General features: G+C 51.9%; 2 protein-coding genes across 3 annotated transcripts in view; one reads left to right on the forward strand and one right to left on the reverse strand.

The window, feature by feature from the left end:
- ZC2HC1B (zinc finger C2HC-type containing 1B) lies at nt 1-18,720 on the forward strand. Its single transcript, XM_077143576.1, has 9 exons — nt 1-16; nt 168-229; nt 1,660-1,779; nt 2,402-2,539; nt 7,878-7,884; nt 10,519-10,658; nt 13,631-13,736; nt 18,102-18,186; nt 18,546-18,720. The coding sequence occupies exons 1-8, from the start codon at nt 1-3 to the stop codon at nt 18,170-18,172; spliced, it is 660 nt and encodes a 219-aa protein (XP_076999691.1). The 3' UTR covers nt 18,173-18,186; nt 18,546-18,720.
- A 1,140-nt stretch (nt 18,721-19,860) lies between these two features.
- The window catches only part of PLAGL1 (PLAG1 like zinc finger 1), a 31,543-nt gene continuing 25,824 nt past the window's right edge, over nt 19,861-25,579 (reverse strand). For both annotated transcript variants that reach the window (XM_077143719.1, XM_077143720.1), the window contains 2 exons: nt 23,204-23,595; nt 19,861-21,603 (listed from right to left, as the gene is read on the reverse strand). In XM_077143719.1, coding sequence (XP_076999834.1) covers nt 20,481-21,603; nt 23,204-23,355 — 1,275 coding nt within the window. In that variant the 5' untranslated portion in view covers nt 23,356-23,595 and the 3' untranslated portion in view covers nt 19,861-20,480. The remainder of the gene's footprint in view (nt 21,604-23,203; nt 23,596-25,579) is intronic.

The following is a 25,579-nucleotide window of genomic DNA, read 5'->3' on the forward strand; positions in this document are numbered from 1 at the left end:
ATGAGGAAGGAAACAGGTGAGGCAGAAAAGGCCCTCCAAAGAAGAGGGAATGGTTTTTGGGGTGGGGGGCAGGGGGTTGTGGTTGGGATCAGGGGGGTGCCCAGGGGCCTCCGGGCTGGCAGCTCCAACCTGCTGCCCTGACCCACTGCCCTCCGACTCCCCTGCAGGTGGCAGCCAGGAGTTACTTCCCTGCGAGGTCTGCGGAAGACGCTTCGCCGCAGATGTTCTGGTAAACATAAGGTTGTTCTGTGGATGTGTTTCACTGCTAGTAAATGAACTGGAAAGGCAGGGAGGGGGCAGCGCAGCAGCAAAGATTAGAGACAGCTGTGGAGAGAAGGATGAGGGCAAAGAAGCCCAGCACCTGCAGCTGTCAGCCCCGAGCCCAGCGGGAAAGTCACCTCAGAAACACGTCTTCACCCAGAAGGGCACAGGTGGAGGTGTCAGAACGGCCAGTTTTTTCTTGAGAAGTTTTGGCTCTTTTGCCTTTCCCATAAACATCAAAAATTCAAAGTTCAGAGTCAAAGCACCAGGGAAATTAGCCAGTCGAGAGGAATGAGCACTGAAATTGGGACATCTGGAAACTTGGCTTTTAGCTTCGAATTTGTCACTAATTCCATCGAGTCCTTTAACCTCTCTGTTTTCTGCTTTGACATATATAAAACAGAACTCCTTGAGTTCAGGGTTTTATACAATTTGAACAAAATAATACGTTGCTATACAGATTCCAGCTTCCTGGATGCTAAGTCCCCTGATAGACGATTATAAAGTTGAATTACAAGCTTGATTTATTTCAAAATCAGGGCACCAAACTGGTGTTATACCCCAACATTATACAGGACACCAGTGTCTACAAAGAAAAATTACTAAAATGAATGTAAGGTAATAATGCAGTTGTAGGCTGTGGCACGTTGGAACCCTGATTATTGGATTTGGAGGGTTTGGTTATAAGCCTTACCGCATTTCGGACAGAATTTGACAAAATGAGGTGGTAGTATCATTTCCCTGGGGAATTTTGAAGGTGAACTATCTGTTCCTGTAATTTGGCTGAGGTTAGAGCCTCCTGATGCGGGAGGGGGCTCAAGGGGGCTTTTATGGCCCCAGCCCTCTGACTGGCTGCCACTGGGACGTTTGGGGTCTTAGGGGGTCTCCATTTGAAGAGGGTCTGTTGAACATGAAGTATATCTGTGGCTCTTGAGGTTCACTCTGTAGGTGTGCTCAGCCCTGTGACCCCACCAGGTGCAGTGACGGGTATGTTGGTGGGCCTGGACAAAGTGGCTAGGTAAAAGATGGCTCTTAAGCGCTCCATGTCCGCTAGGGAGGGGCCCTTTGTTCAGAAGGGAAGGGGGTCGGTGTCACCCACATGGGCAAAGCCCTGTGCTTGCCCGGGAGGTACTGGAGGATGCAGGTAAGTGAACACAGGAGGCCCAACTGGAAGTAGAGCTCTTCCCCTGTAGAGGCCTTTTATTGTCCCTGCCCAGACCAGGTCTGGTCCTGTGGAACCTGGGTGGGGAGTGGCAGGTGGGTCTGCCCTGCTAGGGCTGTGGAGAGAGAGGGGGGCCTGGGCTCGTCAGGTCAGCCAGGACAGCCGTGGGGCCATGGGGACATTTGGGCAGAGCTGGGCATCTGCAGTATTAGAATTCCTCTCCTTCCCTCCTCTAGGAAAGGCACGGACCCATATGTAGACGACTCTTTAACAAAAAGCGTAAAACTTTCAACTCCTTGAGGCAAAGGTTGCAGGGCACGGACGTGCCTGCCATGCGGGAGGCTCTGCCATGCAAGGTTGGTGTGTCTCCCCATGCCTCCCGCCTGGCCTGAAGTGCAGGGAAGCCGGCGCTCTGTGTTATTTCCCCATTGCTGGATAGTGTGGGGCGATGTCGTGTGGGAATAAGTCGACTTTAAGCTTTTTTTCCTCTAATCTTGCTCACTTACATTTCCAAATATATTTCAGGTACTTTCTTGACTTAGCAAAAAAGATTCTCATTTATGTTTCCATTAGAGTGGCTTTAAATCTAGCAATTAACTTGAAAGTCACGTTTAATCTTAGCATTTAAATCCTCCTTAAAGTTTTGCAGTCCTGTTTGTTTTTCTGATTTCTATTTTGGATTCCTCACTGTTGTGACTTCCACATTTTTATGACTGTATTTTCTAAACCCCTTTAAGTAGTTCTTTAGAAAAACAAATCTCCACTGTAGTGGGGAGAAAGAATATATGGGAACTTTCTGTACTTTCTGCACAATTTTTCTGCAATTTAAAACTGCTCTATTAACAAAAATCAGGTTCTTCCTTTTCTCCAAATTTCATACCCCTGTTTCTTATAAATTCAAATCTAAGCTTAAAAAAATTGTAATGGACAGGTTTTAGTACTGTTAGTGTTGTTTGCTGAGTTTGTTTTATTTTGTAGTCTCTACCTGTGAAGAAATACAGCTGGAGACAACAACATGAAGAATTCATTAACGCAATTCAATCAGCAAAGCAATGCTCCCTAGCCATGAAGGCAGGTCGGCCTCTCCCATCTCCACCCCACTCTCCTCCAACCCAGGTGATTAGCTGTTTGGGTGTTTGCTTTTGATGTTTTGCTCCTGAACAAATGACGCTATGCCTGCCTTCTTCTTATACTCTAAAACTTATAAGCAGTGTAAGTCATTTTTTCATAACGTTTATCTTATCCTTACATATATTTTTCAGTTCTATGTAATGACACTGTTTCCTTGGAACTGTCTTAAAAGGAGACCAAGTCTCCACCCAGGAAGCCCACTGTGCCCCTATCCCAGAAGGCATGGGCCTGTCCCAGTTTAGAGTGATTTTGTACCTGATACAGAATGGAATGAGATAAATCAGAATTTCCCCTGCACTGCTTTCCCCCTTTTCAAGCAAGTTCATAAGTCACTCTGAAATGAGAAAATTATACTAGGCTGTGACTGATCCCTGAGGTTGCTGCCGATAAGAAAATAGATTTGCTGATAATAAGTGATGTAGGTCTGATTTTTTTGTGTGCTCTACAAAGCTCAGAAATTATGTAAATATATACATAACGTGTGTGTGTGTGTAACAGATTAGACACTGCAGAAGAAAAGATCATGAAACTTAAAAGATGTAGCAGTAAAAATTAAGCACTAGAAATATAGCTGGCAAAAAAGATAAACAGCTTCAGTGACTAGAGGGACAAGCAAGTGTTGAACGCAAATACAGCTGGGTCCCGGAAGGGTAGAATAAATGGAAGGAAGAAAAAAATGCTTGAAAACTGACCTAGCATTTTACAAACTTTAGGAAATCTATAAACTCAAGATATACAGAAGCTCAGCAACCCCAGAGCAGCATAACTGCAAAGAAAACCACATAAAGGCAAATCATAAAAGGGTAGAAGAAAAGGGAAAAAATTATCAACCTAGAATTTTTATACCCATAAAAAATATCCTCAGATGGAGGCAAAATAACATTTTCAGACAAATAGGAAATGAGAGAATTCATTGTCAGTAGACAATAGTAGTAAAAATTGTCAAAGGAAATTCTTGCAGTGGAAGGAAAATTATTCCAGAAGGGAACTCAGCTCTACATTAAAGTATGAAGAGCACAGAAAATGATAAATATGTGGGTGAACGTAAAAGATTTCATTCATTTTTGCTTTAAATTATGATTGACTAGTTAAAATAAAAGTAGTTGTATATTATGGGGATTTAACTTGGAGACGTGAAATATATGGTAAGAATGGTGCAGGGTCAAGTGAGAAAAATGGAAGTATATTATTGTAAGGGTTATTATATGAATATTATATTGTATAATATAATATTGTATCATATTATTGTAATATCATTCCTATGCCTACCTAAATAGGAATGATATTATTTGAAGGTTAACTATTAAAAGATGCCTATTGTAAACACTATAGTAACTACTCAGACATATTGAGGTATAGCTATTAAGGCAATAAGTCAGTAGTGGAATGGGGAGAAAATGAGGGGAAAGATCAGTTCAAAAGTAAAAGGAAAAATGGATCAAGGAACAGATGGAATAAAGAGAGGACACCTGGCAAGATGATAGGCTTGAACCCAACCATGTGGACCATTACATATAAATGGATTAAATACTCCAGATAAAAGGTAGAATGAAGTAACCAATCTGCATTTCCACTTGGAGATTTCATCCTTCCTCTCTTAGGCACTGATCGAGCAGAACGAAAATGTAACGATATGAAAGACTTGAACAACAGTGTCAACTAGTTTGGCCCAGTTGATAGCTGTCGAATGTGACACCCACTGCAGCAGACAACAGGTTCTTTCCAAGAGCACACGCAGCATTCACCCCAGAGAGGCCATGTGCAGAACCACAGAGCAGGTTCCGATGAATTTAAAAGAATCGAAAGCATACAGAATTAAAATTTTGAACTGAATGATAATGAAAACATAGAAATTTGTGGGATTCAGCTTAGACTGTGTTCGAGGGAACTTTATGTCTATAAAGCCTTATGTTAGGAAAGAGGAAAGGATTGTAATAACATGAAGCTTCCACTTCATGGGGTTAGAAGAGCAAATTAAACCTAAATTAAGTAGAGAAATAATGTAAATAATCATATTAACAAAATATTTTAAGCGTAATTGTCTCAGTAGATACAGAAAAAGCCTTTGACAAAATGCAACACCAATGCATGTTAAAAACAAAAAGAATAAAATACCTCTCAACGAGGTAGAAATAGAAGATCGTTCCCGAGTGTGAAAAGTCATCTATGAAAAACCTATAGCTAACTTCATACTTAATGGTGAAAAACTGAACACTTTCCTGGAGATCAGAAACAAGGCAAGGACCCACTCTGGTCATTTCTGTTCAACATTATGTTGGAGATTATAGATAGTGTAATAAGCCCCTCTCTCCCCAAAAAAGGTACAAAAGCGTAAAGATTGGAAAACAAGTAAAATGATCTTTACTCACAGACGACATGATATGAATGTGTAAGTGTAGAAAATCTAAGGGAATCTGCAAAACAGCTAGAATTAAAGTGAACTTAGAGTTTCAGGATATAATGTCACTACATGTAAGAAGATGGTATTTTTTGTGTACTAAGTATGCACAAATGAAAAATGAAACTTAAAATACCATTTATAATAACATCAAAAAGCAGTAACTACTTAGGGACATATTTAACAAAATATATATAAGGCCTATAAAGTGAAAAACCATAAAACATTGCTTAGAGAAATTAGAGGATCAAGATAAATGGCAAGATAAATTGTTTTCATGGACTGGAAGATTTAATGTTGTGTTTAGATATTAGTTATCTCCAAAATAATCTATGGATTCAGTGCCATTCTGGTAAAAATCTCAGCAAGTTTTCTTTGTCAAATAGAAATTGACTAGTTGATCTAAAATATATATGGAAATTCAAAGGATCTGTAAGAGCCAAGATAATTTTGAAAACGAAATGTATTAGTTAGGGTTCTCTAGAGAAACAGAATCAACAGGGAACACTCGCAAATATAAAATTTATAAAAGTGTCTCACGTGGCCGCAGGAATGCACAGTCCAAAATCGACAGAGTAGGCTGTGAAACCAATGATTCCGATGGAGGGTCTGGATGAACTCCATAGGAGAGGCTCACCAGCCGAAACAGAAAGAGCTGTCTCTTCTGAATCCTCCTTATAAGGCTTCCCGTGATTAGATGAAGCATTACTCATTGCAGAAGACACACCCCTTTGGCTGATTACAAATGGAATCAGGTGTGGATGCAGCTGACATGATCATGATTTAATTCTATGAAATGTCCTCATTGCAACAGACAAGCCAGCACTTGCCCAACCACCGCTTGGCCAAGTTGACACATGAATCTGACCATGACATGAAACAAAGTGATATGCTATAACTACCTGACGCGATTTACTGCAAAGTTACAGTAATCATAGCAACTTGTTGCTGGATAGGTTAGGTGACTTGATCTGTTGAAAAGAAAAGAGAGTCCGTAAATAGCCCTAGGAACTGCCATCTATGGGGCATTTGGTTCTTGACAGAGATGCCACAGTGGCCCCGTGTGGGTGAGGACAGCCTTAGCACAAAGTGATGTTGGAGCAACTGGATGTCCACAAAGGGAGAACGGCTCCTGTTCTTTACTGCACACCATGCCCAAAGACTAATTTAAAGCAGATAATGGCTAAATATAAATCTACAATTATAAAACTTTTAGCATAGGCAGGATACAAAATGCACTAACAGTTTAAAAAAGGAATTGATAAGTTGACTTAATCAAAATAAAAAGTGTAGTGTTTGAGAGACAAGTTATGAAAATGCAAAGGCGAATAACGGGCTGGGAGAAAACATTCACAGACGTACATCTGACAGAGGACTTGTACCAAGAATATAGAAAGAACTCCTGCAAGTCAGTAAGCAACCCAGTAAGACAAGGGCAAGAGATTATTTGAAAGGAAATGTCACAAAATAAAGGCCAATAATTATAAACAATGAACAAAAGTAAAGGCCAATAAACACATGAAAAGATACTCAACATCATCCTCATCAGGGAGCTTCACATTCAGGGCACAAGGAGATACCACTCCATACCCACTTGAGCAGCCAGCGCTGAAGGCTGACAACCCGTGAGGGTGTGGAGAACTGGAAGTCTCTCCCACCACGGGCAGAAGGGACAAAGCTACACTTTGCAGAGGCGGATTGCGCTGGGTTGAAACTTGTAAGTACCCCAGAAATGCTGTGTTCTTCTAATCCAGTCTTGTGGGGGCAGATCTGTTGTGGGTTGTTTCCATGGAGATGTGACCCCGCCCATTAAAGGTAGGTCTTAGTCTGCTTACAGGAGACCTTTAAGAGAGAGACCTTATGGAGAGAAGGATAGACATTTGAAGACCGAAAACGCCCCTGGGAATGCTAAGTGATGAAACCCAGCGTTTACCCTGAGGCAGGACCCACAGACGCTTAAAAGAGAGAAATGCCCCCGGAAACGCTAAGAGAAGACCCCAGGACACAGAGAGGAAGCCACCGGCATCAGGAGCTGAAAGCAATGACCCACCAGTACATGCCAGCCATGTGCCTTTCCCGCCAACAGGGGCGTTCCAGATGCCAGCGGCCTTTCTTCAGAGTCCAGTCCTCTTGCTGATACCTTAATTTGGACACTTTCACGGCCTTAGAACTGTACATTTGTAACCTCTTAAATCCCCTTTGTAAAAGCCAATCCATTTCTAGTACATTGCATTCCGGCAGCTTTAGCAAATCAAAACACAGGTTCTTATCAAGTTCAGTGTACGTTTAACTGAGTAGCAATTCCATTGCTAGGTTTTTATGAAAACAAACAAAAGAAACATGACCCCAGAAAGATGTCCACAAATGTTCATGTCAGCTTTATTCACACAGCAGCCGCTGGAGACAAGTGGAAATGCCCACTACTGAGTGGATGGCTGAGACCCCGTGGAATCAACAGTAAGAAGAGAGAGCCACGACATGCAGAGCGGTGGATGAGCTGCAGGAACGTGGTGCTACACAAGTGTTTATATTGAAGGATTCCATTTATATGAAATTACAGAACAGGAAAATCTAATGTGTGTCACAGGAAAAGCGATCATCAGTTGCCTGAAACTGAATTTGGGGAAATTTTGACTGCAGAGGGGAGTGAAGGAACTTTTTAAGGTAAGGGAAACACTCTGTTTTAGCTGGGCTGGTTAGACAAATTTACCCAGTTGATGAAACTCATTGAACTGTACCCTTAAAATAGGCACATTTTATCATGTGTAAATTATTCCCCCAACATGTTTGTTTTACAAATAGATAATCATTTTATAAAAATCGTCTGAACTTCTACATCAGAGAATAGTCTTTGTGCTTTTGTCACTTTCTCTGATTGCTAATGAACATGTAGTTTAAGGCAACGTGCTGCCTTAGGGTGGCCAGGACCCTGGCGTTCCTGTGAGAACTACCCTCCCTTCCTAACCGAGGCTGCCGGGTGGGTGGGGCCGGTGGTCCTAGAGCTGAATTAAGTGAAAAGAGACTGGGTGCCTGCAGCTCATGATTATTGTTTTTGTTTTTGTTTTTTTCCCCTTTTGTAAGGCCCTATCAAATATACAGTTTATCTTTCTGCATTTTATATTTTTATGCTAAAACATAATTTTCCAATTGGATTCTTTCCTGTACCCTTATAATTTTATGCACCAAACAGAACAATTAACAGCACATTTTCATCACTTTTCAGTTATTTCAATTGTACAGGGTTTTATTTTGCCTTGTTATTGTCAGGCTTAAGTACTAGAAAATTTATGTGCACCTGGCTAGGGTAATATATAACATGGCCTAGTAGGCACAAGTTTGCAAGTAATTTCCATTTTTTTCCCAGCATGATACCCTATTTTCATGACTCAGTTTCTGTGACATGCGTGTGTTTATTCTATTTCTTATTGACTTAAGCAAGTCTGCCAGTGATTCAAATCACCAGGGCGTTACACAGCTTTTGGGGACAGTGGCACAGAACATTCATGCTTGAGATTATTCTGTGAGGGCTGAGGGCTCACAGCCACCCAGCCACAGGGACTCGACAAAACGCTTGCCTTTGAAAATGGTACTTGCTTTTTACTTTGGTTTCCTTGCTGCCATCTTCCCCGTGGGAACCATCTGCAGGCACGGATTTCAAATCAGTTATCTACTGGCAGAAGTAATGCACAGTGGTCTCCGTGCCCGGGCATAGCTGGGTGGGGCTGGAGGTGAAGGTGGTGGGCAGCTCAGGCAGGCCACGGTCGGCCTGCGGAAGGAGATTTGGTCCCTTTTCAGAGTGTTTGTAGTTGGACATAACCACGGCCAGCTCTTGGCGCCAAGCAGCAGGACCCCAGCCACCGCAGCTGCCCAAGTCAACTCTGCCCCCCACCTCCACCCCTTCTGCCTCTGCCCCCCGCCCCACCCCTGCCACCCCCCCCGCCATCCTCACCCTCCCCTCACTGTTCCGACCCTGCTGCCTCTGTGGCCATGTGTTGCCATCTTTCCAGGTTTTCCCACAGTCGCTACCTGCCGGCCCCTTCGTCTGGTCTGCTGGTGCCTTAGGGCGTGGTTGGGGGGAAGTCTCCCCCATGCTGTCCACTTGACGGCATGGCACAAGTGGTAGGGTGGCAGTGAGTGCCTGGCAGCTGGGCCCGAGGAGGGTATGACCGCAGCCTTCCCGGTGCAGGACCTGACTGTCAGCCCGTGACCCTGGAGCAAGGCAAGCCGACAGCCACGCTCCAGAAGGCCCTCCAGCCTTCTGGATGGCAGCCGCCCCCATACCTGCCCCTTCTCTGGGCTGTGTCCCTGCTGCTCAGCATCTGGGAGCAGCTCTTTTGGGCCTTGCCCCCTCATGAGGGTCGGTAGCACGTGCCCACAAGGGCCTGTGCAGGAGGCGCTCTGCAGGCCCCAAGGATAGAGAGGCTTCCCCAGGCCAGCGGAGGTCCAGGTCCACACCGGACACCTGGTCCCTGCGCACCCCCACCGGCCCTGCCCACCCTCTCCAGGCCACAGTCCTGTTTGTTTAGGGTTGCTGTCTGGATGGCCTTCTCCTCCCTGGAGGAGATGTCGTGTCCCTGGTGTAAAGCACAGCCTGGCTCGCAGGTGACCCCTCAGTGCTGAATCAAGGATTCGCACGCCATTCTAGCGGGCTATCCAGGTAATTCCAGTGCTTACCATTCGAACATTTTATGAGTTTTTAGGAAATGGTTTATCCAAATAAAGAGCTCCCCAACCTGCTTACAGAGACAGCCTACAGAGACTCCACTTTGAAGGCTCACGGTGTTACAGGCAGGTCCACACGTGTAGGGATTTGAGCTGTGACCTCGTCAGAGTCCACGCACAGCTTGGGGTTGGTGTGGCCTCAGGCCTGTCCTGGGGGAGAGCTGCTCACATGTTGCCTGTCCACTCGCTGTCCCTGGGACGCGCCCCAGCAGAACAAGCCCAGCGAGAGCCCCGTGTGCTCAGCCCTGGCTGCACTCCAAGCGGCCCCCGGCCCCAGAAGGCCTTGGCTCTCTCTCACTTCCCGTTTCGTTCTCCAGCCAAGTGTGTCTGGTAACTGCAAATGAAAGACAAATGTGGAGAGTGGACGTTGCCCAGGAACACGAGGTCCTAGTGCCGGCAGCTGCCTGGGACTGCGCTTCCACGCGGAGCTGATGCTGGGCCCACCTTCCCGCCCTACCCCACTGTGTTCCGCTCAGCCCCCACCTCTCTCCCTCTTACTAACCTCTCCCAAGAGTGGGATCTGCTTCTCACCTTGTGGTGTGAAAAGAGCCAGTAGCTGCAGGAGCAGTGTGGTCCCGCGTGTGCAGCTGGCATCAGGGCCAGCCCAAAGCCGCTTTGGGCTCCTTCCCCAGCCCTCACATGCCCTGTCCCTCTGATGCTGGCACCCCAGATGCCCAGGGAACCCCCAGAGGCCTGCTGGAGGGCAGTTCTAACAGGCAGATCACACAGGCCACAGCTATGTGGGACCAGTCCTCGTGTCCAAGCCAAGCCCATGATTCCTCACCTGTTGTCCATCGCACAGCTGGTGTGAAAGCAGTAACCATCTCGTGGCCCTTCCCTCCAGATTATGTCCAGTGCCCCTACTACAGGAGGAGGTTCAACGAAACTGCAGCCCAGAGGCACCTCAGCTTCTGCAAGGGTCAGGCTGCTCGCCGAGTCTTTGATCCCACACAGACAGCCGCCAGGCTGCCGGCCAGAGCTCAGGTATGTCCCCCACCCTGTGAGGGCTGCCCCACCCTACACACCCCATGCAGGCCACCCCACACCATGCACCCCATATACCCCATGTGGGCCACCCCACCTCGTGTACCCCATGCACCCCATGTGGACCGCCCCACCTCATGTACCCCATGTACCCCATGTGGACCACCCCACCTCGTGTACTCCATGCACCCCATGTGGACCACCCCACCTCGTGTACCCCATGTACCCCATGTGGACCACCCCACCTCGTGTACCCCATGTACCCCATGTGGACCACCCCACCTCGTGTACTCCATGCACCCCATGTGGACTGCCCCACCTCATGTACCCCATGCACCCCATGTTGGCCACCCCACCTCGTGTAGCCCATGCACCCCATGTGGACTGCCCTACCTCGTGTACCCCATGTACCCCATGTGGACCGCCCCACCTCGTGTACCCCATGCACCCCATGTGGACCGCCCCACCTCGTGTACCCCATGCACCCCATGTGGACCGCCCCACCTTGTGTACCCCATGCACCCCATGTGGACCACCCCACATCATATACCCCATGCACCCCATGTGGACCGCCCCACCTCGTGTACCCCATGCACCCCCATGTCGGCCGCACCCCCTCGTGTGCCCTGCCTGGGCCACCCCTCGTGCCCTGGCCCAGGATGTGTGTGTGGCGATCTGACTGCTGATGCTTGACCCTAGAGGTCAAGCTTTGGGGTGCTGTCCTAGTTTGTTAGCTGCTGGAATGCAATATAACAGCATCAGAACATCTTTTAAAAGGGGGAATTTAATAAGTTGCTAGTTTACAGTTCTAAGGCCGAGAAAATAAGTGTAGAAATGTTCAATCTAAGGCATCCAGGGAAAGATACCTTGGTTCAAGAAGGCCAATAAAGTTCAGGGTTTCTCTCTCAAGTGAGAAGGCACATGGTGAACACAGTCACAGTTCCTCTCTCGGCTGGAAGGGCACATGGTGAGCACAGTGTCATCTCCTACTTTCTCTCCTGGCTTCTCGTTTCATGAAGCTCCCTGGGAGGCATTTTCCTTCTTCATCTCCAAAGGTCACTGGCTTGTGGACCCTCTGCTTCTCGTGGCTGTGTCATTCTGCTCTGCTCTCTCTGAATCTCCTTCATTCTCCATATGTTTCCTCTTTTATAGGACTCCAGAAACTAATCAAGACCCACCCAAATGGGTGGAGACATGTCATCACCTAATCCAGCTTAACAACCACTCTTGATCAAATCACATCTCCAGGGAGATGATCTAATTACAGTTTTAAACATACAATGCTGAATAGGGATTACAAGAAACGGCTGCCTGTACAAAATGGGATTGGGATTAAAACACGGCTTTTCTAGGGTACATACATCCTTTCAAACCAGCACAGGTGCTTTCCAGCCAACAGCATGTTTGGGGTCAGAGAAAAAACATTTGCACAGCGTCTGAAGTATCTTAGGGTGAAGCCTCGGGTATTTAAACAGCCTGTCCATATGTCAGGGTCAAGCCTGCCCATCCCAAGGTGGTCAGTCTCCTGGCCTCACCCCCCAGGAAAGGAGGGAAGGCTGTGTGGGCGGGCGCCCTGGTGAGGGTGGGGGTGGCGTAGAAGAGGGAGGGGAAGGAGAGCACGGGTTGGGGGGCAGGGTCAGCGGGGTGGGGTAGCAGGCGCTGGCATGAGAGGGAGGGCTGGGAGAGCCTAGTGATAATGAGACCGCGGTGGAGAACGTGGGTGCCACACCTCTGGGACCCGCACCCCGAGTGTCCGGGTGGAAGGCGGAGAGGAAGACAAGTGTGCGGTGGGGAGGCATTAGGGTGAAAGGGCTCTGCTTTTACACTTGAAGCCGCAGGGAGGTCAGCACACTGCGGGCGGCGGGGGGGGAGTGGGGACGCTGTCAGTGTGACTGTGAAGTGGGGGTACCAGTCTGTACCTGCAGGGCAGCAGACCCAGTTGCCACTCCTCCCGCCCACTGTCTCCCTCGCCCTCTCCACAGCCCCCTTGCTGGTCCCTTCACCAGCCCCTTCCTGCTGGGGTGGCACCGCATTCTCTGAGCAGGTGCAGCTGGGCAGCCTGGGTCCGGGATGCTGTCTTGGTGTGACGGTGCCTGCGCCTGGCCGAGCAGGGTGTGTGGCTGCATCTAGGCAGAGGACAGCACAGTCCCTTCTTGACAGGGGTCCCGGGAAGAGGGCGCTGGAGGCGGCCATGTGGCCACCCCAGCATCATCAGGGTCTTGGCCGGCTCTGCTCCTTGCTTCCCGGAGCCCTGTGGTGCCTGGGGGGTCTCTGATGGCTGCCCAGGAACGCCTGTCCCCTGCCGTAGCCTCAGTGCTGGCCTTGCCCCTGGAAAAGCGCAGACGGCAGTGGAGAGGAGAGGGCACCTTTTTGCTCTTGAAGTTGTGTGAACAGCAGAGCAGAAATGTGTTTCTATTTTAAACATAACCACCTTAAAAATGTGTCTTGACCTTTACCAAAAGCAACCAAGACGGGCCTTTATAAACAGCTCTTGTGCTGGCTGGGGGCTGCTGCCTGCTGGCGGGGGAACAGGTGACAGCTGTGCTGCGGTTTCCATGGAAACGAGGCTGGCTGGATAGGTAGAAAGCTGGTGGCCGCTTTAGGCCCAGGATCCTGTGCTGCCGCAGGTGGGCACAGGGACACAACAGCAGTGCCCTGGGCTGTGTGTGTGTGCACGCCTGCACAACGTTGCAGTGTCCCACCGTTGTCTTTCTTCTCTGCATATTAAAACGGAAATCATCTTCCCAGTGTGAAGGAAACGAGAAGCGCTCTGTGACCATGCACTGCCGCCACACCGCTCATCTATCCCCCTGCCTCCTTTTAGGGGTCCCCGCTCCCCTTCCCCAGGGGCTCCGAGGTGGCCTGGGAGTGCCACAGGCAGACGTGGGGTGGCCCCTGCCTCTGGGCGCCCTTGCAGGTGCTGGCTGCTGGCACAGGACCCGTCCACAGCACCATGCCCCATCTCTCCACAGCGGGGAGCTCAGTTGGGCCCCAGAAAAGAGCCGACTGTTATGAGGGCCGTGGGGGCCCTGCTGCAGAGCAGGGCATCAGAGGCCAGCCCGGCCCCAGCTGGGAAAGGTGAGTCCATGTGGATGCCACGGCTGGTGGGCCCTGGGGGGCGACGGGGTAGGAAGGGCTGTGCCGGCACCCCGAGTTGCATCTGGGTCCAAGCATTTGGCTGGGCCCAAGCCCCGTGCTGGGGCTCCCGGTGCTGGCCTGCCTCCTCGGGCGCTCACGGCCTCTCCGGAATGCTTCCTCTAGGCACCGCTTGCAAACACACAATTCTGTGGCATTAATCCCATCCACAGCGAGGGCCTCCCATCCCCACCCTCTGTGGCCAGAGCTGCTCCATCACTCACACAGAAACTCGACCCAGGAAGCAGTAGCTGCCACCCCACCCTGCACCTGTAATCTTTCTGACTCTCTGAATTTGCATATTCTGGTTATTTCTAATTGGCAGAGATCATATATTATTTGTCCCTCTGTGTCTGGCTTATTTCAATCCACATGATGTCTTCAGGTTTCCTCCGTGTTGTCGCTTGGATCAGAACTTCATTCTTTTCTAGAGCAGAATAATATTTCATTGTGTGTATATTCCGCTTTGTTTATCCGTTCATCTATCGACAGACACTTGGGTTGCTTTGACGTTTTGGCAATCATGAATAATGCTGCTATGAACATGGGGTGTCTGTTCAGGTCCCTTTCAGTTCTTTTGAGTATATACATAGAGAAGGAACTGCCAGGTCACGTGGTAGTTCTGCATTTCTGAGCACGTGCCAAACGGCCTTCCACAGAGGCTGCTCCATCTTACATTCCCTCCAGTAATAGTTGAGTGTTCCTATTTCTCCACATCCTTGCTGATGCTTGTTATTTTCAGGTTTTTTCAATAATAACTATTCTAATGTGTATGAGGCGGCATCTCATTGTGGGCTTGATTTGCTTTTCCCTTATGGCTAATCATCTTGAATATCTTCTCACATGCCTGTGGACCATTTGTATGTCTTCTTTGGATAAATGTCTATTCAAGTCTTGAGCCCATTCTTTAATTGGGTTGGTTCATTTTCTGAGTTGTAGGAGTTCTTCAAATATTCTAGATAGTAAACCTTTATCAGGTATATGGTTTCCAAAAATCTTCTCCCACTTAATTTTGATAAAGGACATGTATCTCTTTTCTTTAATTACCAGCACTTTTGGTGTAAAGTCTTAGAGTCCATTACCTAACACAAGGCCCTGAAGATGCTTCCCTGTGTTTTCTTCTAGGGATGTTATGGTTTTGGTTCTTAGTTTAGACCTTTGATTCACTTTTAGTTAGTTTTTGTACGAGGTGTGAGGTGGAAGTCCAGCTGCGTCCGATTGCATACGGAGCGCCGTTTTCTCAGCACCATCTGTGGAAGAGACGTGTTTCCCCACGCAGCAGCCTTGGCTTCTTTGTCAAAAATTAATTAGCTGTAGATGTGAGGGTTGAAAGTCGTTAGCTTTTCCTGATCTGTGAAAACTTAGCAATGAAGTAGATTTTAGTTTCCACTGAGAAAAAAATAATTCCAAACTGTCTGCATATTTATTTGGCAAAACGTTCCCTGACTAACATTTCCTTAGAGTGTCATTGTTAGCGTCCTCCAGAAAAGACAGTTTCTGTATATGTGGTTCCTTTTCTGTGTTTGCAGAGAATGTATTATAAGGCTTCCTTCCCGTGGAAAGCCCTCCTTTTGGCTTGGGCTGAAAGCTTATTTGTGAGTTCGCTGGGGTTACATGCCGACAGGCCTGGCCCCTTGGCCCTTTGGCTTCTAGCTGGTGAGGTGGGAGAGAGATGGGGAGTGGGGGAGAAGGTGTGCTGGGCGTCTTGTGGAAAAGAAGCAGTGTCATAGACTTCTCCCTAGAACTCAGCACCCTCTTCAAGGTAGCAGCAAGGGTGCAGGAAGCTGAAGTCCTGCATCCCAGGTGGGACATCAACAGACACCATCCTGACCCATTAGAAAGTAGCTGCCAGGCTCGCAGAGCTCCACAGATGGTGTTGAATTTGGTGGTCTGTGACCACAGTGATGTCCCTAGATGAAAGGCAAAGTCCTTCAGAGGGCCTGGGTGAGGACTTGTAGCACCAGCTGGGCCTGCCTTCCAGCCCTGCTCTCAGTCCTGCCCCACCCCAGGACCCGTGCATTGGCTGCTCCCTCTGCCCGGAGCAGACATGCCCCCGCTGGCTGTCACACCCACGTGCCCCCGTCCTTCCCTCTTGGCCAATAGGGATGGCCTTCCCAATGACACCCTCTGCCTCCTGAACTTAGACTGGGCAGGGGCTCCCCGAGCCTCCATCTCCCGCAAAGAAGCCAGAAGGCAAGCTTCAGGAAGGCAGAGACTTGCCTGTTTATTTTTTTGTTTATCTTTATTTACTGCTACATTCCTCCCCGTTTGCCTTTTCCACAGTCATATGAGGAGCTTATTCAATACTTGTTGAATGAAATGCATGGGAAGATATGGGCACCGTGATTCTGGGACTTCCCGCTGAAATCTCTGGCCCACAAATAGAATTGTCTTGTTAACTCTTTTGAGGAGATGCCTTTTTGGTTTCTTTCTGGCTTAAGATGCTTTTGGAATTTAGAGTGTGTGTCCTTTGCCATGGCTTCATCTGCTCCTTGCATTGGTGTGCCTGCAGGTCGCTGAGGCTCCCCGGGAGCCCTTCTGGGCAGCGGGAGCATGTGAAGGGAAGCTCAGTTTCCCAGGTGGCGGCTGCAGAAGCTCGGGCCTCGCTCTACTGTGGCAAAAGCTGTGTGACATTGCCCTCTACCCACCCGAGTCCAGCTAAGTCCCCAGCTGCCGCCCTGCTCTCCTGAGTGAAGAAGTGGCAGCTCCTCCTATGTGCACAACTTTGTCCTAAATTCACTCTCAGAGGAGTTGGGGAGGGCTAGGGGCCAGCCCAAACCTCGCCCAGGACACTCTGTTCCCAGGGCTACAGCCACGAGGCTGGGGGCCACCAGAGGGTGCCCAGGAGGGTCTCTCGTCCACTGGCACTGTGCGCAGGCGCTGTTAAAGCAGGGATAGACAAGGCCTGAGAGGAGACGCCGGAGGTGGTAGGGGAGGCAGCCCAAGGAGGGCACTGGGGTGGGGGGTGCAGGAGGAGCTTTCAGCAGAGGGCAGGACAGTGAAGGGGAGGAGGGCATGGAGGGCATGGAAGGTGAGTACACAGCAAGGGCATGGACACAGCAAGGACACCATGCAGAGGGTTTGGGTGGCATAGCGGGCACGGGCACGGGCACATGAGGGCGTTGAGGGCGCAGGCTTTTAAAAGTCAGCATGAGGACATTCGTGCGTACAGCAGAAGGTTGTGGGAAATGGAGAAACCTGACGAGAGTAAGAATCCTCCACAAAGCCAGTGGCCTGCCAGACTGCAGGGCATTTCACTCCTGCTGGCATCTCTCCCCGGGACGAGTGAGCTGAGCTCCCTCCTGGCACACAGGTGGGGCCCGGGTGCCCATCCCTTTGAGAAGCTTTCGTATCCTGGGAATGCACCCTGCCTCCTGCCACTTCCTGGGCTGGGCCCCTTCCTGGCCCCCCAGGGGCACTCTAGGCAGTGCAGGCCCCACAGCTGCGCCCCAGGTCAGGAGCCAGACCTGGAGAGTCCAGGCAGCCTGGGGTGGGGCTGAGCCACTTAGGGTCGCACTCCAGGGACATGAGATGGTAGGTAGACTTAGAGCATTGTTACAGAAGAAGGTGGGCCCTCCCTGCAGCACCCCCGCTGAGACGCCAGCGCTGCCTGGGAACAGGTTGGCCACCTGGGCAGCCAGTAGGCACCGCTGCCTTCTTGGGCCTTTGGCAGAAGACGAACCCATCTCAGGGAGGCAGAGCCAAGATCCAAGGCTGGGGGCTGAGTGCTGGGAGCTGGATCCACAGCAGGGCTGGTGTGAGCGCTGCCCATAGCTCGGGCCAGTGGTTTCACTGGGTTAAGGGTCTTTCCTGCCTAACTTAATGCTGTAGCAAACCTAAGTGGGGTCAGGGCCAAGACCTGTGTCTTTGACGGAAGGACACAGGCACGTCTTTAGGTGAAACTAAGGCTGAGACTCTTTCTAGTCCTGTCTGTTGAGCGTCTGCTTCCCAAGTCCCAGGATGGTTTGGTCGCTGCTTCGCTGAACGCTGATAGGAGGATGCCCCCGGCAGACGGGGCAGCCCCTCTTGCACAGCCCAACTTCGGGGACCCTGCCCAGGCCAGGCCATCTGATCCCCCCACCCACGTCCCCTTCCCTTGGCTGCTGTGGGGCCCAGAGAGGGAGATGGCGTGAACAGAAGGACAGGCCCAGAGGCAGGGCTGGGGCTCCCCTTGTTGGTGTCTATTGCCACAAAAGCAGGGAGAAGCAAGATTTTTGAATATAACATAGGGACTCCATGGTCACTTTACTTTTTTTCTTGCTGATGTTTTGATTGGACATAATAACAAATCTGTTTATATTTGCAAAGGGTTAGCCATGGACCCTGCTTCTGGAACAAAACTCAGACAAGGATTTATGAAATCTCCTAAAAAAGACTAACCCTTAGAAACCAGGTGAGAACAAACAGCTGCCTGTTGCCCCAGGGCTCCCGAAGGGAGCAGCTGGGAGCTCCTGGGCAGTCACAGGGAGCACAGCTCAGAGGCTGTTCTCTTCTCCACCCTCAGCCGATGGGCAGGGACCAGGGCTCCCGCTCTGACCTGGAAGGCTGCTGTCGCCCTGTGCTCTTTGCAAAAGTTTTCCCCCAAAAAAGGGCAGTTCCCCCAAGATGGACACTGAGTAAGGGATTCCTGTAGCACTAGGGCCTTTTGGGGATGTTGTGAATCATTTTTAAAAACTGAGACATCAAAGAGACGTATGAGATTTAACATGTGGAGAGGATGACGTTCTGAATAACTTTTTCTCCTGCTTTCAGACTCATCCCCTGAAACACGCCAGCAGTGGCTGTGCCCCAGGAGTGCCACCAGGTGGGGACAGTGGGCTCTTGGCCATGTCCCGCCAAGGATTCACTCGAGCTTGTGAAAACTGGCTTCCGTTCTCTCCTTATTTACACCTGCACTCAGAATTTCCAAACAAAATCATTAAATACCCCATCCACCTGTATGGTAAGGCTTGATTTAAAGGTTCACTTTTCATGTTTTTTAAATGGTCATTTAACAAGCATTTAAAGAAAACATTGCTTTGATAGGGGGCCTTTTAGTGGACTAGCCATTGGAAAACAGGCATTATTTGCTTCCCTAGGAAAGTTGTTTTTAACCTAGCTTCATCCTCTGCCATAGGGGTGCGATCCCAGCCTTGGCATGCTTTTCTGATAAACTTTAAGCTATAATTAGTAGCTGTTCTATTCTAACACGTCGTCACTGCAGTGGAAGGGACAGCTTACAAAAACCTTCCCAATACACTCTTTTTGTAAATTCTTTTATACTTAGCTCATACTTTTTTTTTTTTTAATGTGGGCAAGCACCGGGAATCGAACCCAGGTCCTCTGGCATGGCAGGCAAGCATTCTTGCCTGCTGAGCTCATACTTTTTAATGTAAGAACTTTTTAAGTTCAAGAACATTTTTATTAGGAAAATTAAGACATCTTCCTTGTCTCAGTTTAAGTTAGAGTCCCAAGCTGCACCACCCCCCACCCCCACAGGTGCAGCAAACCCATCAGGGTTCTAGGCTCAGGTAAGTTGTCAGGTGTGTGTCCTGGAACTGACAAGCTTCTGGCAGGGGACTAGCTCCAGCCCCAACTCTCCCCCTCGGAAAGAGGCCAGAGGGGCATGGGGGCTGGCCCGGCAGGAGGCCACGCTGCTCCCCACCCCCCAGCAGGCTTGCACGCATCTGGTCTGCAGCCTCCCTTTCTCTCCCATCCCCACCCTGCTCAAAAATGAACACAACTAAAAAGCCTTGTCAGATGTAAGGAAGCATGATGAGGAAGAACTTCTAACTTGTACTAATTTGGTAAATGGTGCTGTGACCGGTATTGACTGTATGTCAGAAAGAGAAATGGGTCTTGGTGCTTTGGCGTAACTGAAGCGTAGGAGCTCCTGTCTGCAGTGATCAACACTCTACTCAGAAAGAGCCAAGCTCCTGCCAGATGCAGGAACTCGCCTGGACTGCATATCAGGTGGGTGGCACGGAAAAGCAAAGATCAGTTCATAGGTTATAAAACTCACTAATTGCGCATTACATTGCAAAATTCAGTCCTTTTGAAAAGAAAAACCAATAATGACTTCAGTAGATGAATTAAAAATGCTTTTATTGGTGATTAAAAACAATATAGAGGCGCTTAAAAGTAGAGTAGTATAAGCCAGATAGAGCAAAGAAAATTCTTGTTTAATATATATATATATATATTTAAATTCCAGTAATATTTTCTTAAATTCCTGTTAAAAATATACTCAATATTAAAGTCAGCAAAATGCTTTCTTTGACTGATGCCTGGATTATTCTATCACTTAACAGGGTTACACAGTGATACATGATTTCTTCCGTCAGCTGAGACTGACAGCCGGTTAAGATAAATGAAGTCAGTAATAACTCACATTGTAGCATTTTGTGGAAAATACTCAAACTAGGTTTACAATGCTTCTCTTTCATGGCGAAATCTACTGTTCGGCAAGAAATTGTTTCTAGAAGACTACAGGCTGGCTACGGCGAGAGTGATAACTAAGCTACGTCCAAACCTGAAGGTAGAAAAATCCCTGAACAGACATGCACGGCCCTGCGGGAGAGGCCCGTCCAGGCTGCAGGCGCCGAGCCCGGCGGCAGCAGCGTCGCTGGGACGCGTGGAGGCCCCCCGGGACGGGTGGGCCGCCCCCTGCCTTGAGGCGCTGGCCGGGGGTCCGCCCCAGCAGCCGAGTCATCTGAAGGCGTGGTGGAAGTGAGGCAGGATGGCCGGGCCCGAGCCCGTGGGGAACACGGGGGGCAGTGGCGGCAGGGGGAGCTGGCCCAGGCCGAGAGCGCCCAGAGCCAGGGAGGGCTCAGGCTGCCCCAGACAGCCCAGCCGGTGCGGCAGGGGCTCAGGCGGCCCCAGGGGTAGGGCGCTGCTGCCAAAAGCGGCCGGGCCGGTCGGGGGCAGCTGCCAGAAGCCCAGGAGGGGCGAGAGGTCCAGGGAGGCGGGCAGGGGCAGGTTCACAGCATCTGCGGGGCGCTCCTTGGGCAGGGGCCCCTTGCCGGCGCCCCCCTTGGCCAGCTCGAAGCCTGGGGTGAGCTTGTGGGGGGGCTGAGGCTCCGGCAGGGGCAGCTCCTCCAGCAAAGCAATGGCGCCAAACCCTTTAGCTTCCACCTTGGGCGGCGAGCCGGCCAGGGGAGAGAATGAGGTAGACCCGGCCTCGTACTTGAGGCTCTGGAGGGCTGGCAGTGGGGGGCCCGGGGCGGGGCCCGGGACCAGGGGCTCGGGCAGCAGCGGGCCGGGCGGGGCGGGGGCCCCCCGAGGCGGAGGGGGCCCGGCGGCCAGGGGGGCGGCCAGGGGGGCGGCCCGCGGGGCCCCCTCGCACAGCAGCTCCTGCGGGTGCGTCTTCTTGGTGTGGCGCGTCAGGTGGTCCTTGCGGCCGAACCTCTGGGCACAGAACTGGCACAGGAAGTCCTTGCAGCCCGTGTGCACGACCAGGTGGCGGCGCACATCCTTGCGCGTGTGGAAGCGGCGCTCGCAGTGGTCGCAGCGGTGCTTCCGCTCCTTGGCGGCGCCGCCGCGCGCCTTCTCCTCCGCGTGCGCCTTCAGGTGGTGCAGCAGCCCCTCGGGGGTGCCCAGCTCGCGGGCGCACACGCCGCAGGTGAGGTCGCCGGCACTGGCTGCGTGCAGGGCCAGGTGCCGCTTGTAGCCCAGCGCCGTGTGGTACTTCTTCCCGCACTGCGCGCAGCCGAAGGCCATCTTGTTGGGGTCGTGGGTCTGCAGGTGGTTCTTGAGGTGGTCCTTGCGGTTGAAGGTCTTCTCGCAGTGGGCGCACTGGTGCGACCTCTGGGGCGAGTGCGTGGCCATGTGCCTGCGGGGGGCAGGGGGCGGTCACAGGTGCGCGGGGCTCCCGCCTGCACGCTTCCCTCCTCCCAGACCCCACCCCACCAGCTCGCAGGAGCTGCCGCTCGAGGCGGAGGGCGCCCCCGCCCATGGCGCCCAGACCGCGCGTGCTTCGGGCACAGGTAATGTGGGCCAGCGTCTTCAGACATGATTGTGGGAAGCGTTTTTTCTGCAGGACGATACAGGCCCCACATCTCCCCCAGGTGACCCCTCCTCTCGCCTTCTGCACAGAACCCAGCGATGGGGCCCCTCGGAACCCCATCCGGGGCCTTGGGGCCAGCCCCCCACCTCACCCTGGGAGCCCTGCGCCACCGCCCCCGCTCCGCTCTCCCCAAGACATCTCCAGCCAGGCCACCAGCTCTGCAGCTCGACTGAAGGTGCTGGCAATGGAATCTAGTCCGTAAAACTCAAGAAGCCCCTTTCTAGAGGACCAAGCTTTTCCTCCTAATGGCATTTGTAAGTTTCTCGGCACTTTTTTGTTTCCAGTCTCAGGTTCAGGGACAAGCTGTGGCCACCCCAATGGATCTGGATTCTCAGAGTAGCCACGAGGTATTTATATTTGCAAATCACAGATGAGCTGTGGGCCCACTCAACCCCATCGCTGCCACAGTTCTCAGCATTCCTGAACCCTGAGCTGCACGCTGGCTTTTTTACAAGCTCAGGGAGGAGGGTCCCTGAGCTTGTCACCCTTGAACTTTAAAAAGGTCTGTTTTAGTTACTAAACATAGCATGTAAGGCGCCAAGCATGACATGTTCATGTTTCCGACAGGGGAAGCCACCCCCCTCCAGCTCCTGGACACGTAGGCACAAATCGGTGGCGTCCCGCCCTTGGGACACCAGCCACCCCAGGCGATCTGTCTGCAGAGGCCAAGCCTTGTCCTGCTGACAACTTGAGCTTGTACCTTCAGATACAAAAACGTTCTATAACACCCTCCCGGAAAGACAGGGTGTCTGTAAGACACCACGTCCAAGCCAAAGCGAACCACTCACTGTCCACTGTCCATCCTCCACTGTCCACTCAGGACCCCTGCTGGAACTGGTCACAGAGGGGCCTGGAGTGACCACAAGGCAGAGGGCAGCTGGTTCCAGAGTCCCAAGCTAATCTGAATCAAAGGGTCACTTTCTTAGAAAGAAGGCAACACCTCCTTCGTCCCCCTGTGTCCATTGCCTGCGGCAGCCTGCTGTGTGCTAGAGCCCACGGGAAGCCGGTCCAGCAACCCCCGGAGAAACCCGCGTCTCCTACAGAACCGTCACCGCTGCGGGACCAGTGAGCAGGTGCCCAGGCTCTGCCCTGAGCCTTCCAGCCTTGTTCCAAATTCCCACCCCCTTCCAGACACCCTCATTGCCCGCGTTCCTCTCTGCTTAGACTCGTGGGCATGAATCCTGGGCCCGAGCCTCCCCAGGGTCCCTCCTTTCGGTCCCCCCGTGATGCCCACTCCGATCCCAGTGAGCAGCGGCAGGCATGGCGGGTCTGCCCGGCACCCTCCCGAGTCAAGCGGGTGGCTGCGGATGCAGAGGGGCCTGGGCAGCGTCCGCGAGGCTGGCGTGGGTCTCCCCACGCCCCTCACCTCATTAGCTTGTATCTGGACACGAAGGCCTTGCCGCAGTCGGGCTGCAGGCACTGGAAGGGGCGCTCCCGTGAGTGGGAGTAGCTGTGCACCGTGAACTTCTCCAGGGTGAGGAAGGCCTTGCCGCACAGCCGGCAGGGGAAGGTGGCCATGGGTGACGAGTCGTACTCAGACACCCGCGGGCAGGGGCAGCCGGGCCCTCGGCAGAGACGCCCGCTGGGCGCCGGCCTGGGCGAGGGGCATCCTTCCCGGTGCCAGCTCAGACCTCGCGTACTCCCTGCTCCACGGGCGGCCTCGGGCTGGGGGGCGCAGGGCTGGGGCCCGGCTGGGGTGCCAGGAGCAGCAGGGGGACGTGCATCACGGCGGCCGGGCCGTCCCCGGCCACAGCCTGCCTGCGGAGAGAGGAGGAGAGCGCCCTGGTTAGCCTTGCGGGGATGGACCCCGCCCTCCGCTGTGCCTCACGGACGCAGTGTCACCGCCCTCAGCGTGAGGCTCAGCCGGCTAGACTCAAGGAAGCAACCCAAAGCCTCCCCCAAGTGCCCGCAAGTGCTTCAGCTGCCTGCACACTCGCCGCCACACACCCTTGCAAGCCACCCGAGGCCCCGGGCTGGTTCGTGTGCAGGTGAGCCGTCCTGTCTGTGCGGGTGCCCGTGCAGAGGCCCTGTGGGGCGCTGGCTGGCCTGGATGGAGTGGGCCCTGGGAGATGGGTGCTCCCACGGAAACTACAGTGGAGGCTGCAGGGGGCAGCTCAGCCACGGGGAGTAGGTCCCAAATCGCTCCAACCACCCAGGACCCTGTCACCACCACGCCCGGCCCAGCCTTCAGGATGGCAGCGAGCAACCAGTGTGTTGGGGGGCACGAAGAGAGGCAGTGGCCAGGGAAGTGGGCACTGGGCACATGCGCAAGCCAGGTGCCTATGAGCAGCATCTCTGCCCAGGCTGGCGCTTGCTGACCCCACTGGCGCCCCACAACGGGCCAGCGTACCTCGGCCTCAGGACTCCCTACAGCCTCAGGGTACCGCCAGGGCTCGGAGCTCACGCCGCTGTACAACGCCACCTTTTACTCACCACCTGGCTACTCTTTTTTAAAATATATATATATATATATATTCTTTTATTAAGAAATCTTCATGCATATACAGTCCATCCATAATGTACAATCAGGAACTCACATCATCACGTAGTTGTGAACATTTTTAGAACATTTGCAGCACTCATACAAAAAAAAAACTCATACACCCCATACCCTTTACCTCTCATTAACCACCAATATTTCAATCCACCCAATTTTTCTTTTATCCCTTATCCACCTTATTATCTATTTATTTTGTGTCCTTATTTTTACTCATCTGTCCATACCCTGGATAAAAGGAGCTTAGACACAAGCTCCTTCACAATCACACAGTCACACTGTGAAAACGTTATCATTATACAATTGTCTTCAAGAATCAAGGCTCAGCAGTTTCAGGAACTTCCCTCCAGCCTCTCCAGTCCACCGTAAACTACAAAGGGAGATCTACAGAATGCATAAGAATAACCTCCAGGGTAACCTCCCGACTCTGAGATAGCTCAGCCACCGACACTTCATTTTCTCGTGTTTCTCCCTCACCCCTCTTGGTCAGGAAGGCTTTCTCCATGGTGCCAGATCCCAGCCCGCCCCCACCCCCCGCGCCCAGTTACTTCCTGAGCAGAACTGAGGCTTGCTGTGCTCACGGCTCAAGCATCTTTGCCCACTGGCCCTACCTGCAGCACTCCTCGCCCATCCCTGAGTCGGCTCTGAGTCCACCAGCCATACAGGGCACCTCCCTGCCCTCCTGCCCTCCCCTTGCAGCCTTCAGAGTGGATGTGTGCTGGCTGGAAGTTCCATGCTGACCCTGCCAGGCCTGGAGGAGACAGTGGCCTTGGTGGGACCCCTCCCCTGAGCTCCCTGCTGTGTTCTGGGTGCACCTGGGGCCTACTTGACACCCCCCCAGACCTGGCCACATGCAGACGTCTGTCCTCTGGGAAGGAACTGCACCCTGTGGGGCGGGGCTCACACACTCAGCTCACACCACCGTCTCGGATGCCCACGTGAAACCGCTCTGAGCCAGAGCCTTCCCAGCCGGCTGTACAGGGAGCCATGCTGCCAAGCCACGGCCCAGCCCTCCATGCGGCACGGGGCTGCCCACTCTGGGGCTGGGGGCTGTGCTCCCACCTCCTCCACCGCACAGCTGCCAGGTCTCCCGGTGAGTCCACCCCTGCATCTCACTTCAGGAGAGCAACCAGCACGGTCCAGAGCCTCCTGCGTGATGGCTACTGCGCCCAGAGGTCAGGGCAGGTGGGCTTTCCCCAGCCCCCATGTGGGCTGAGCTGGGGGGCACAGGCATCTCTGCAGACC

Source organism: Tamandua tetradactyla, chromosome 25 (genome assembly GCF_023851605.1).
Source record: "Tamandua tetradactyla isolate mTamTet1 chromosome 25, mTamTet1.pri, whole genome shotgun sequence".
NCBI classification, from domain to species: domain Eukaryota; kingdom Metazoa; phylum Chordata; class Mammalia; order Pilosa; family Myrmecophagidae; genus Tamandua; species Tamandua tetradactyla.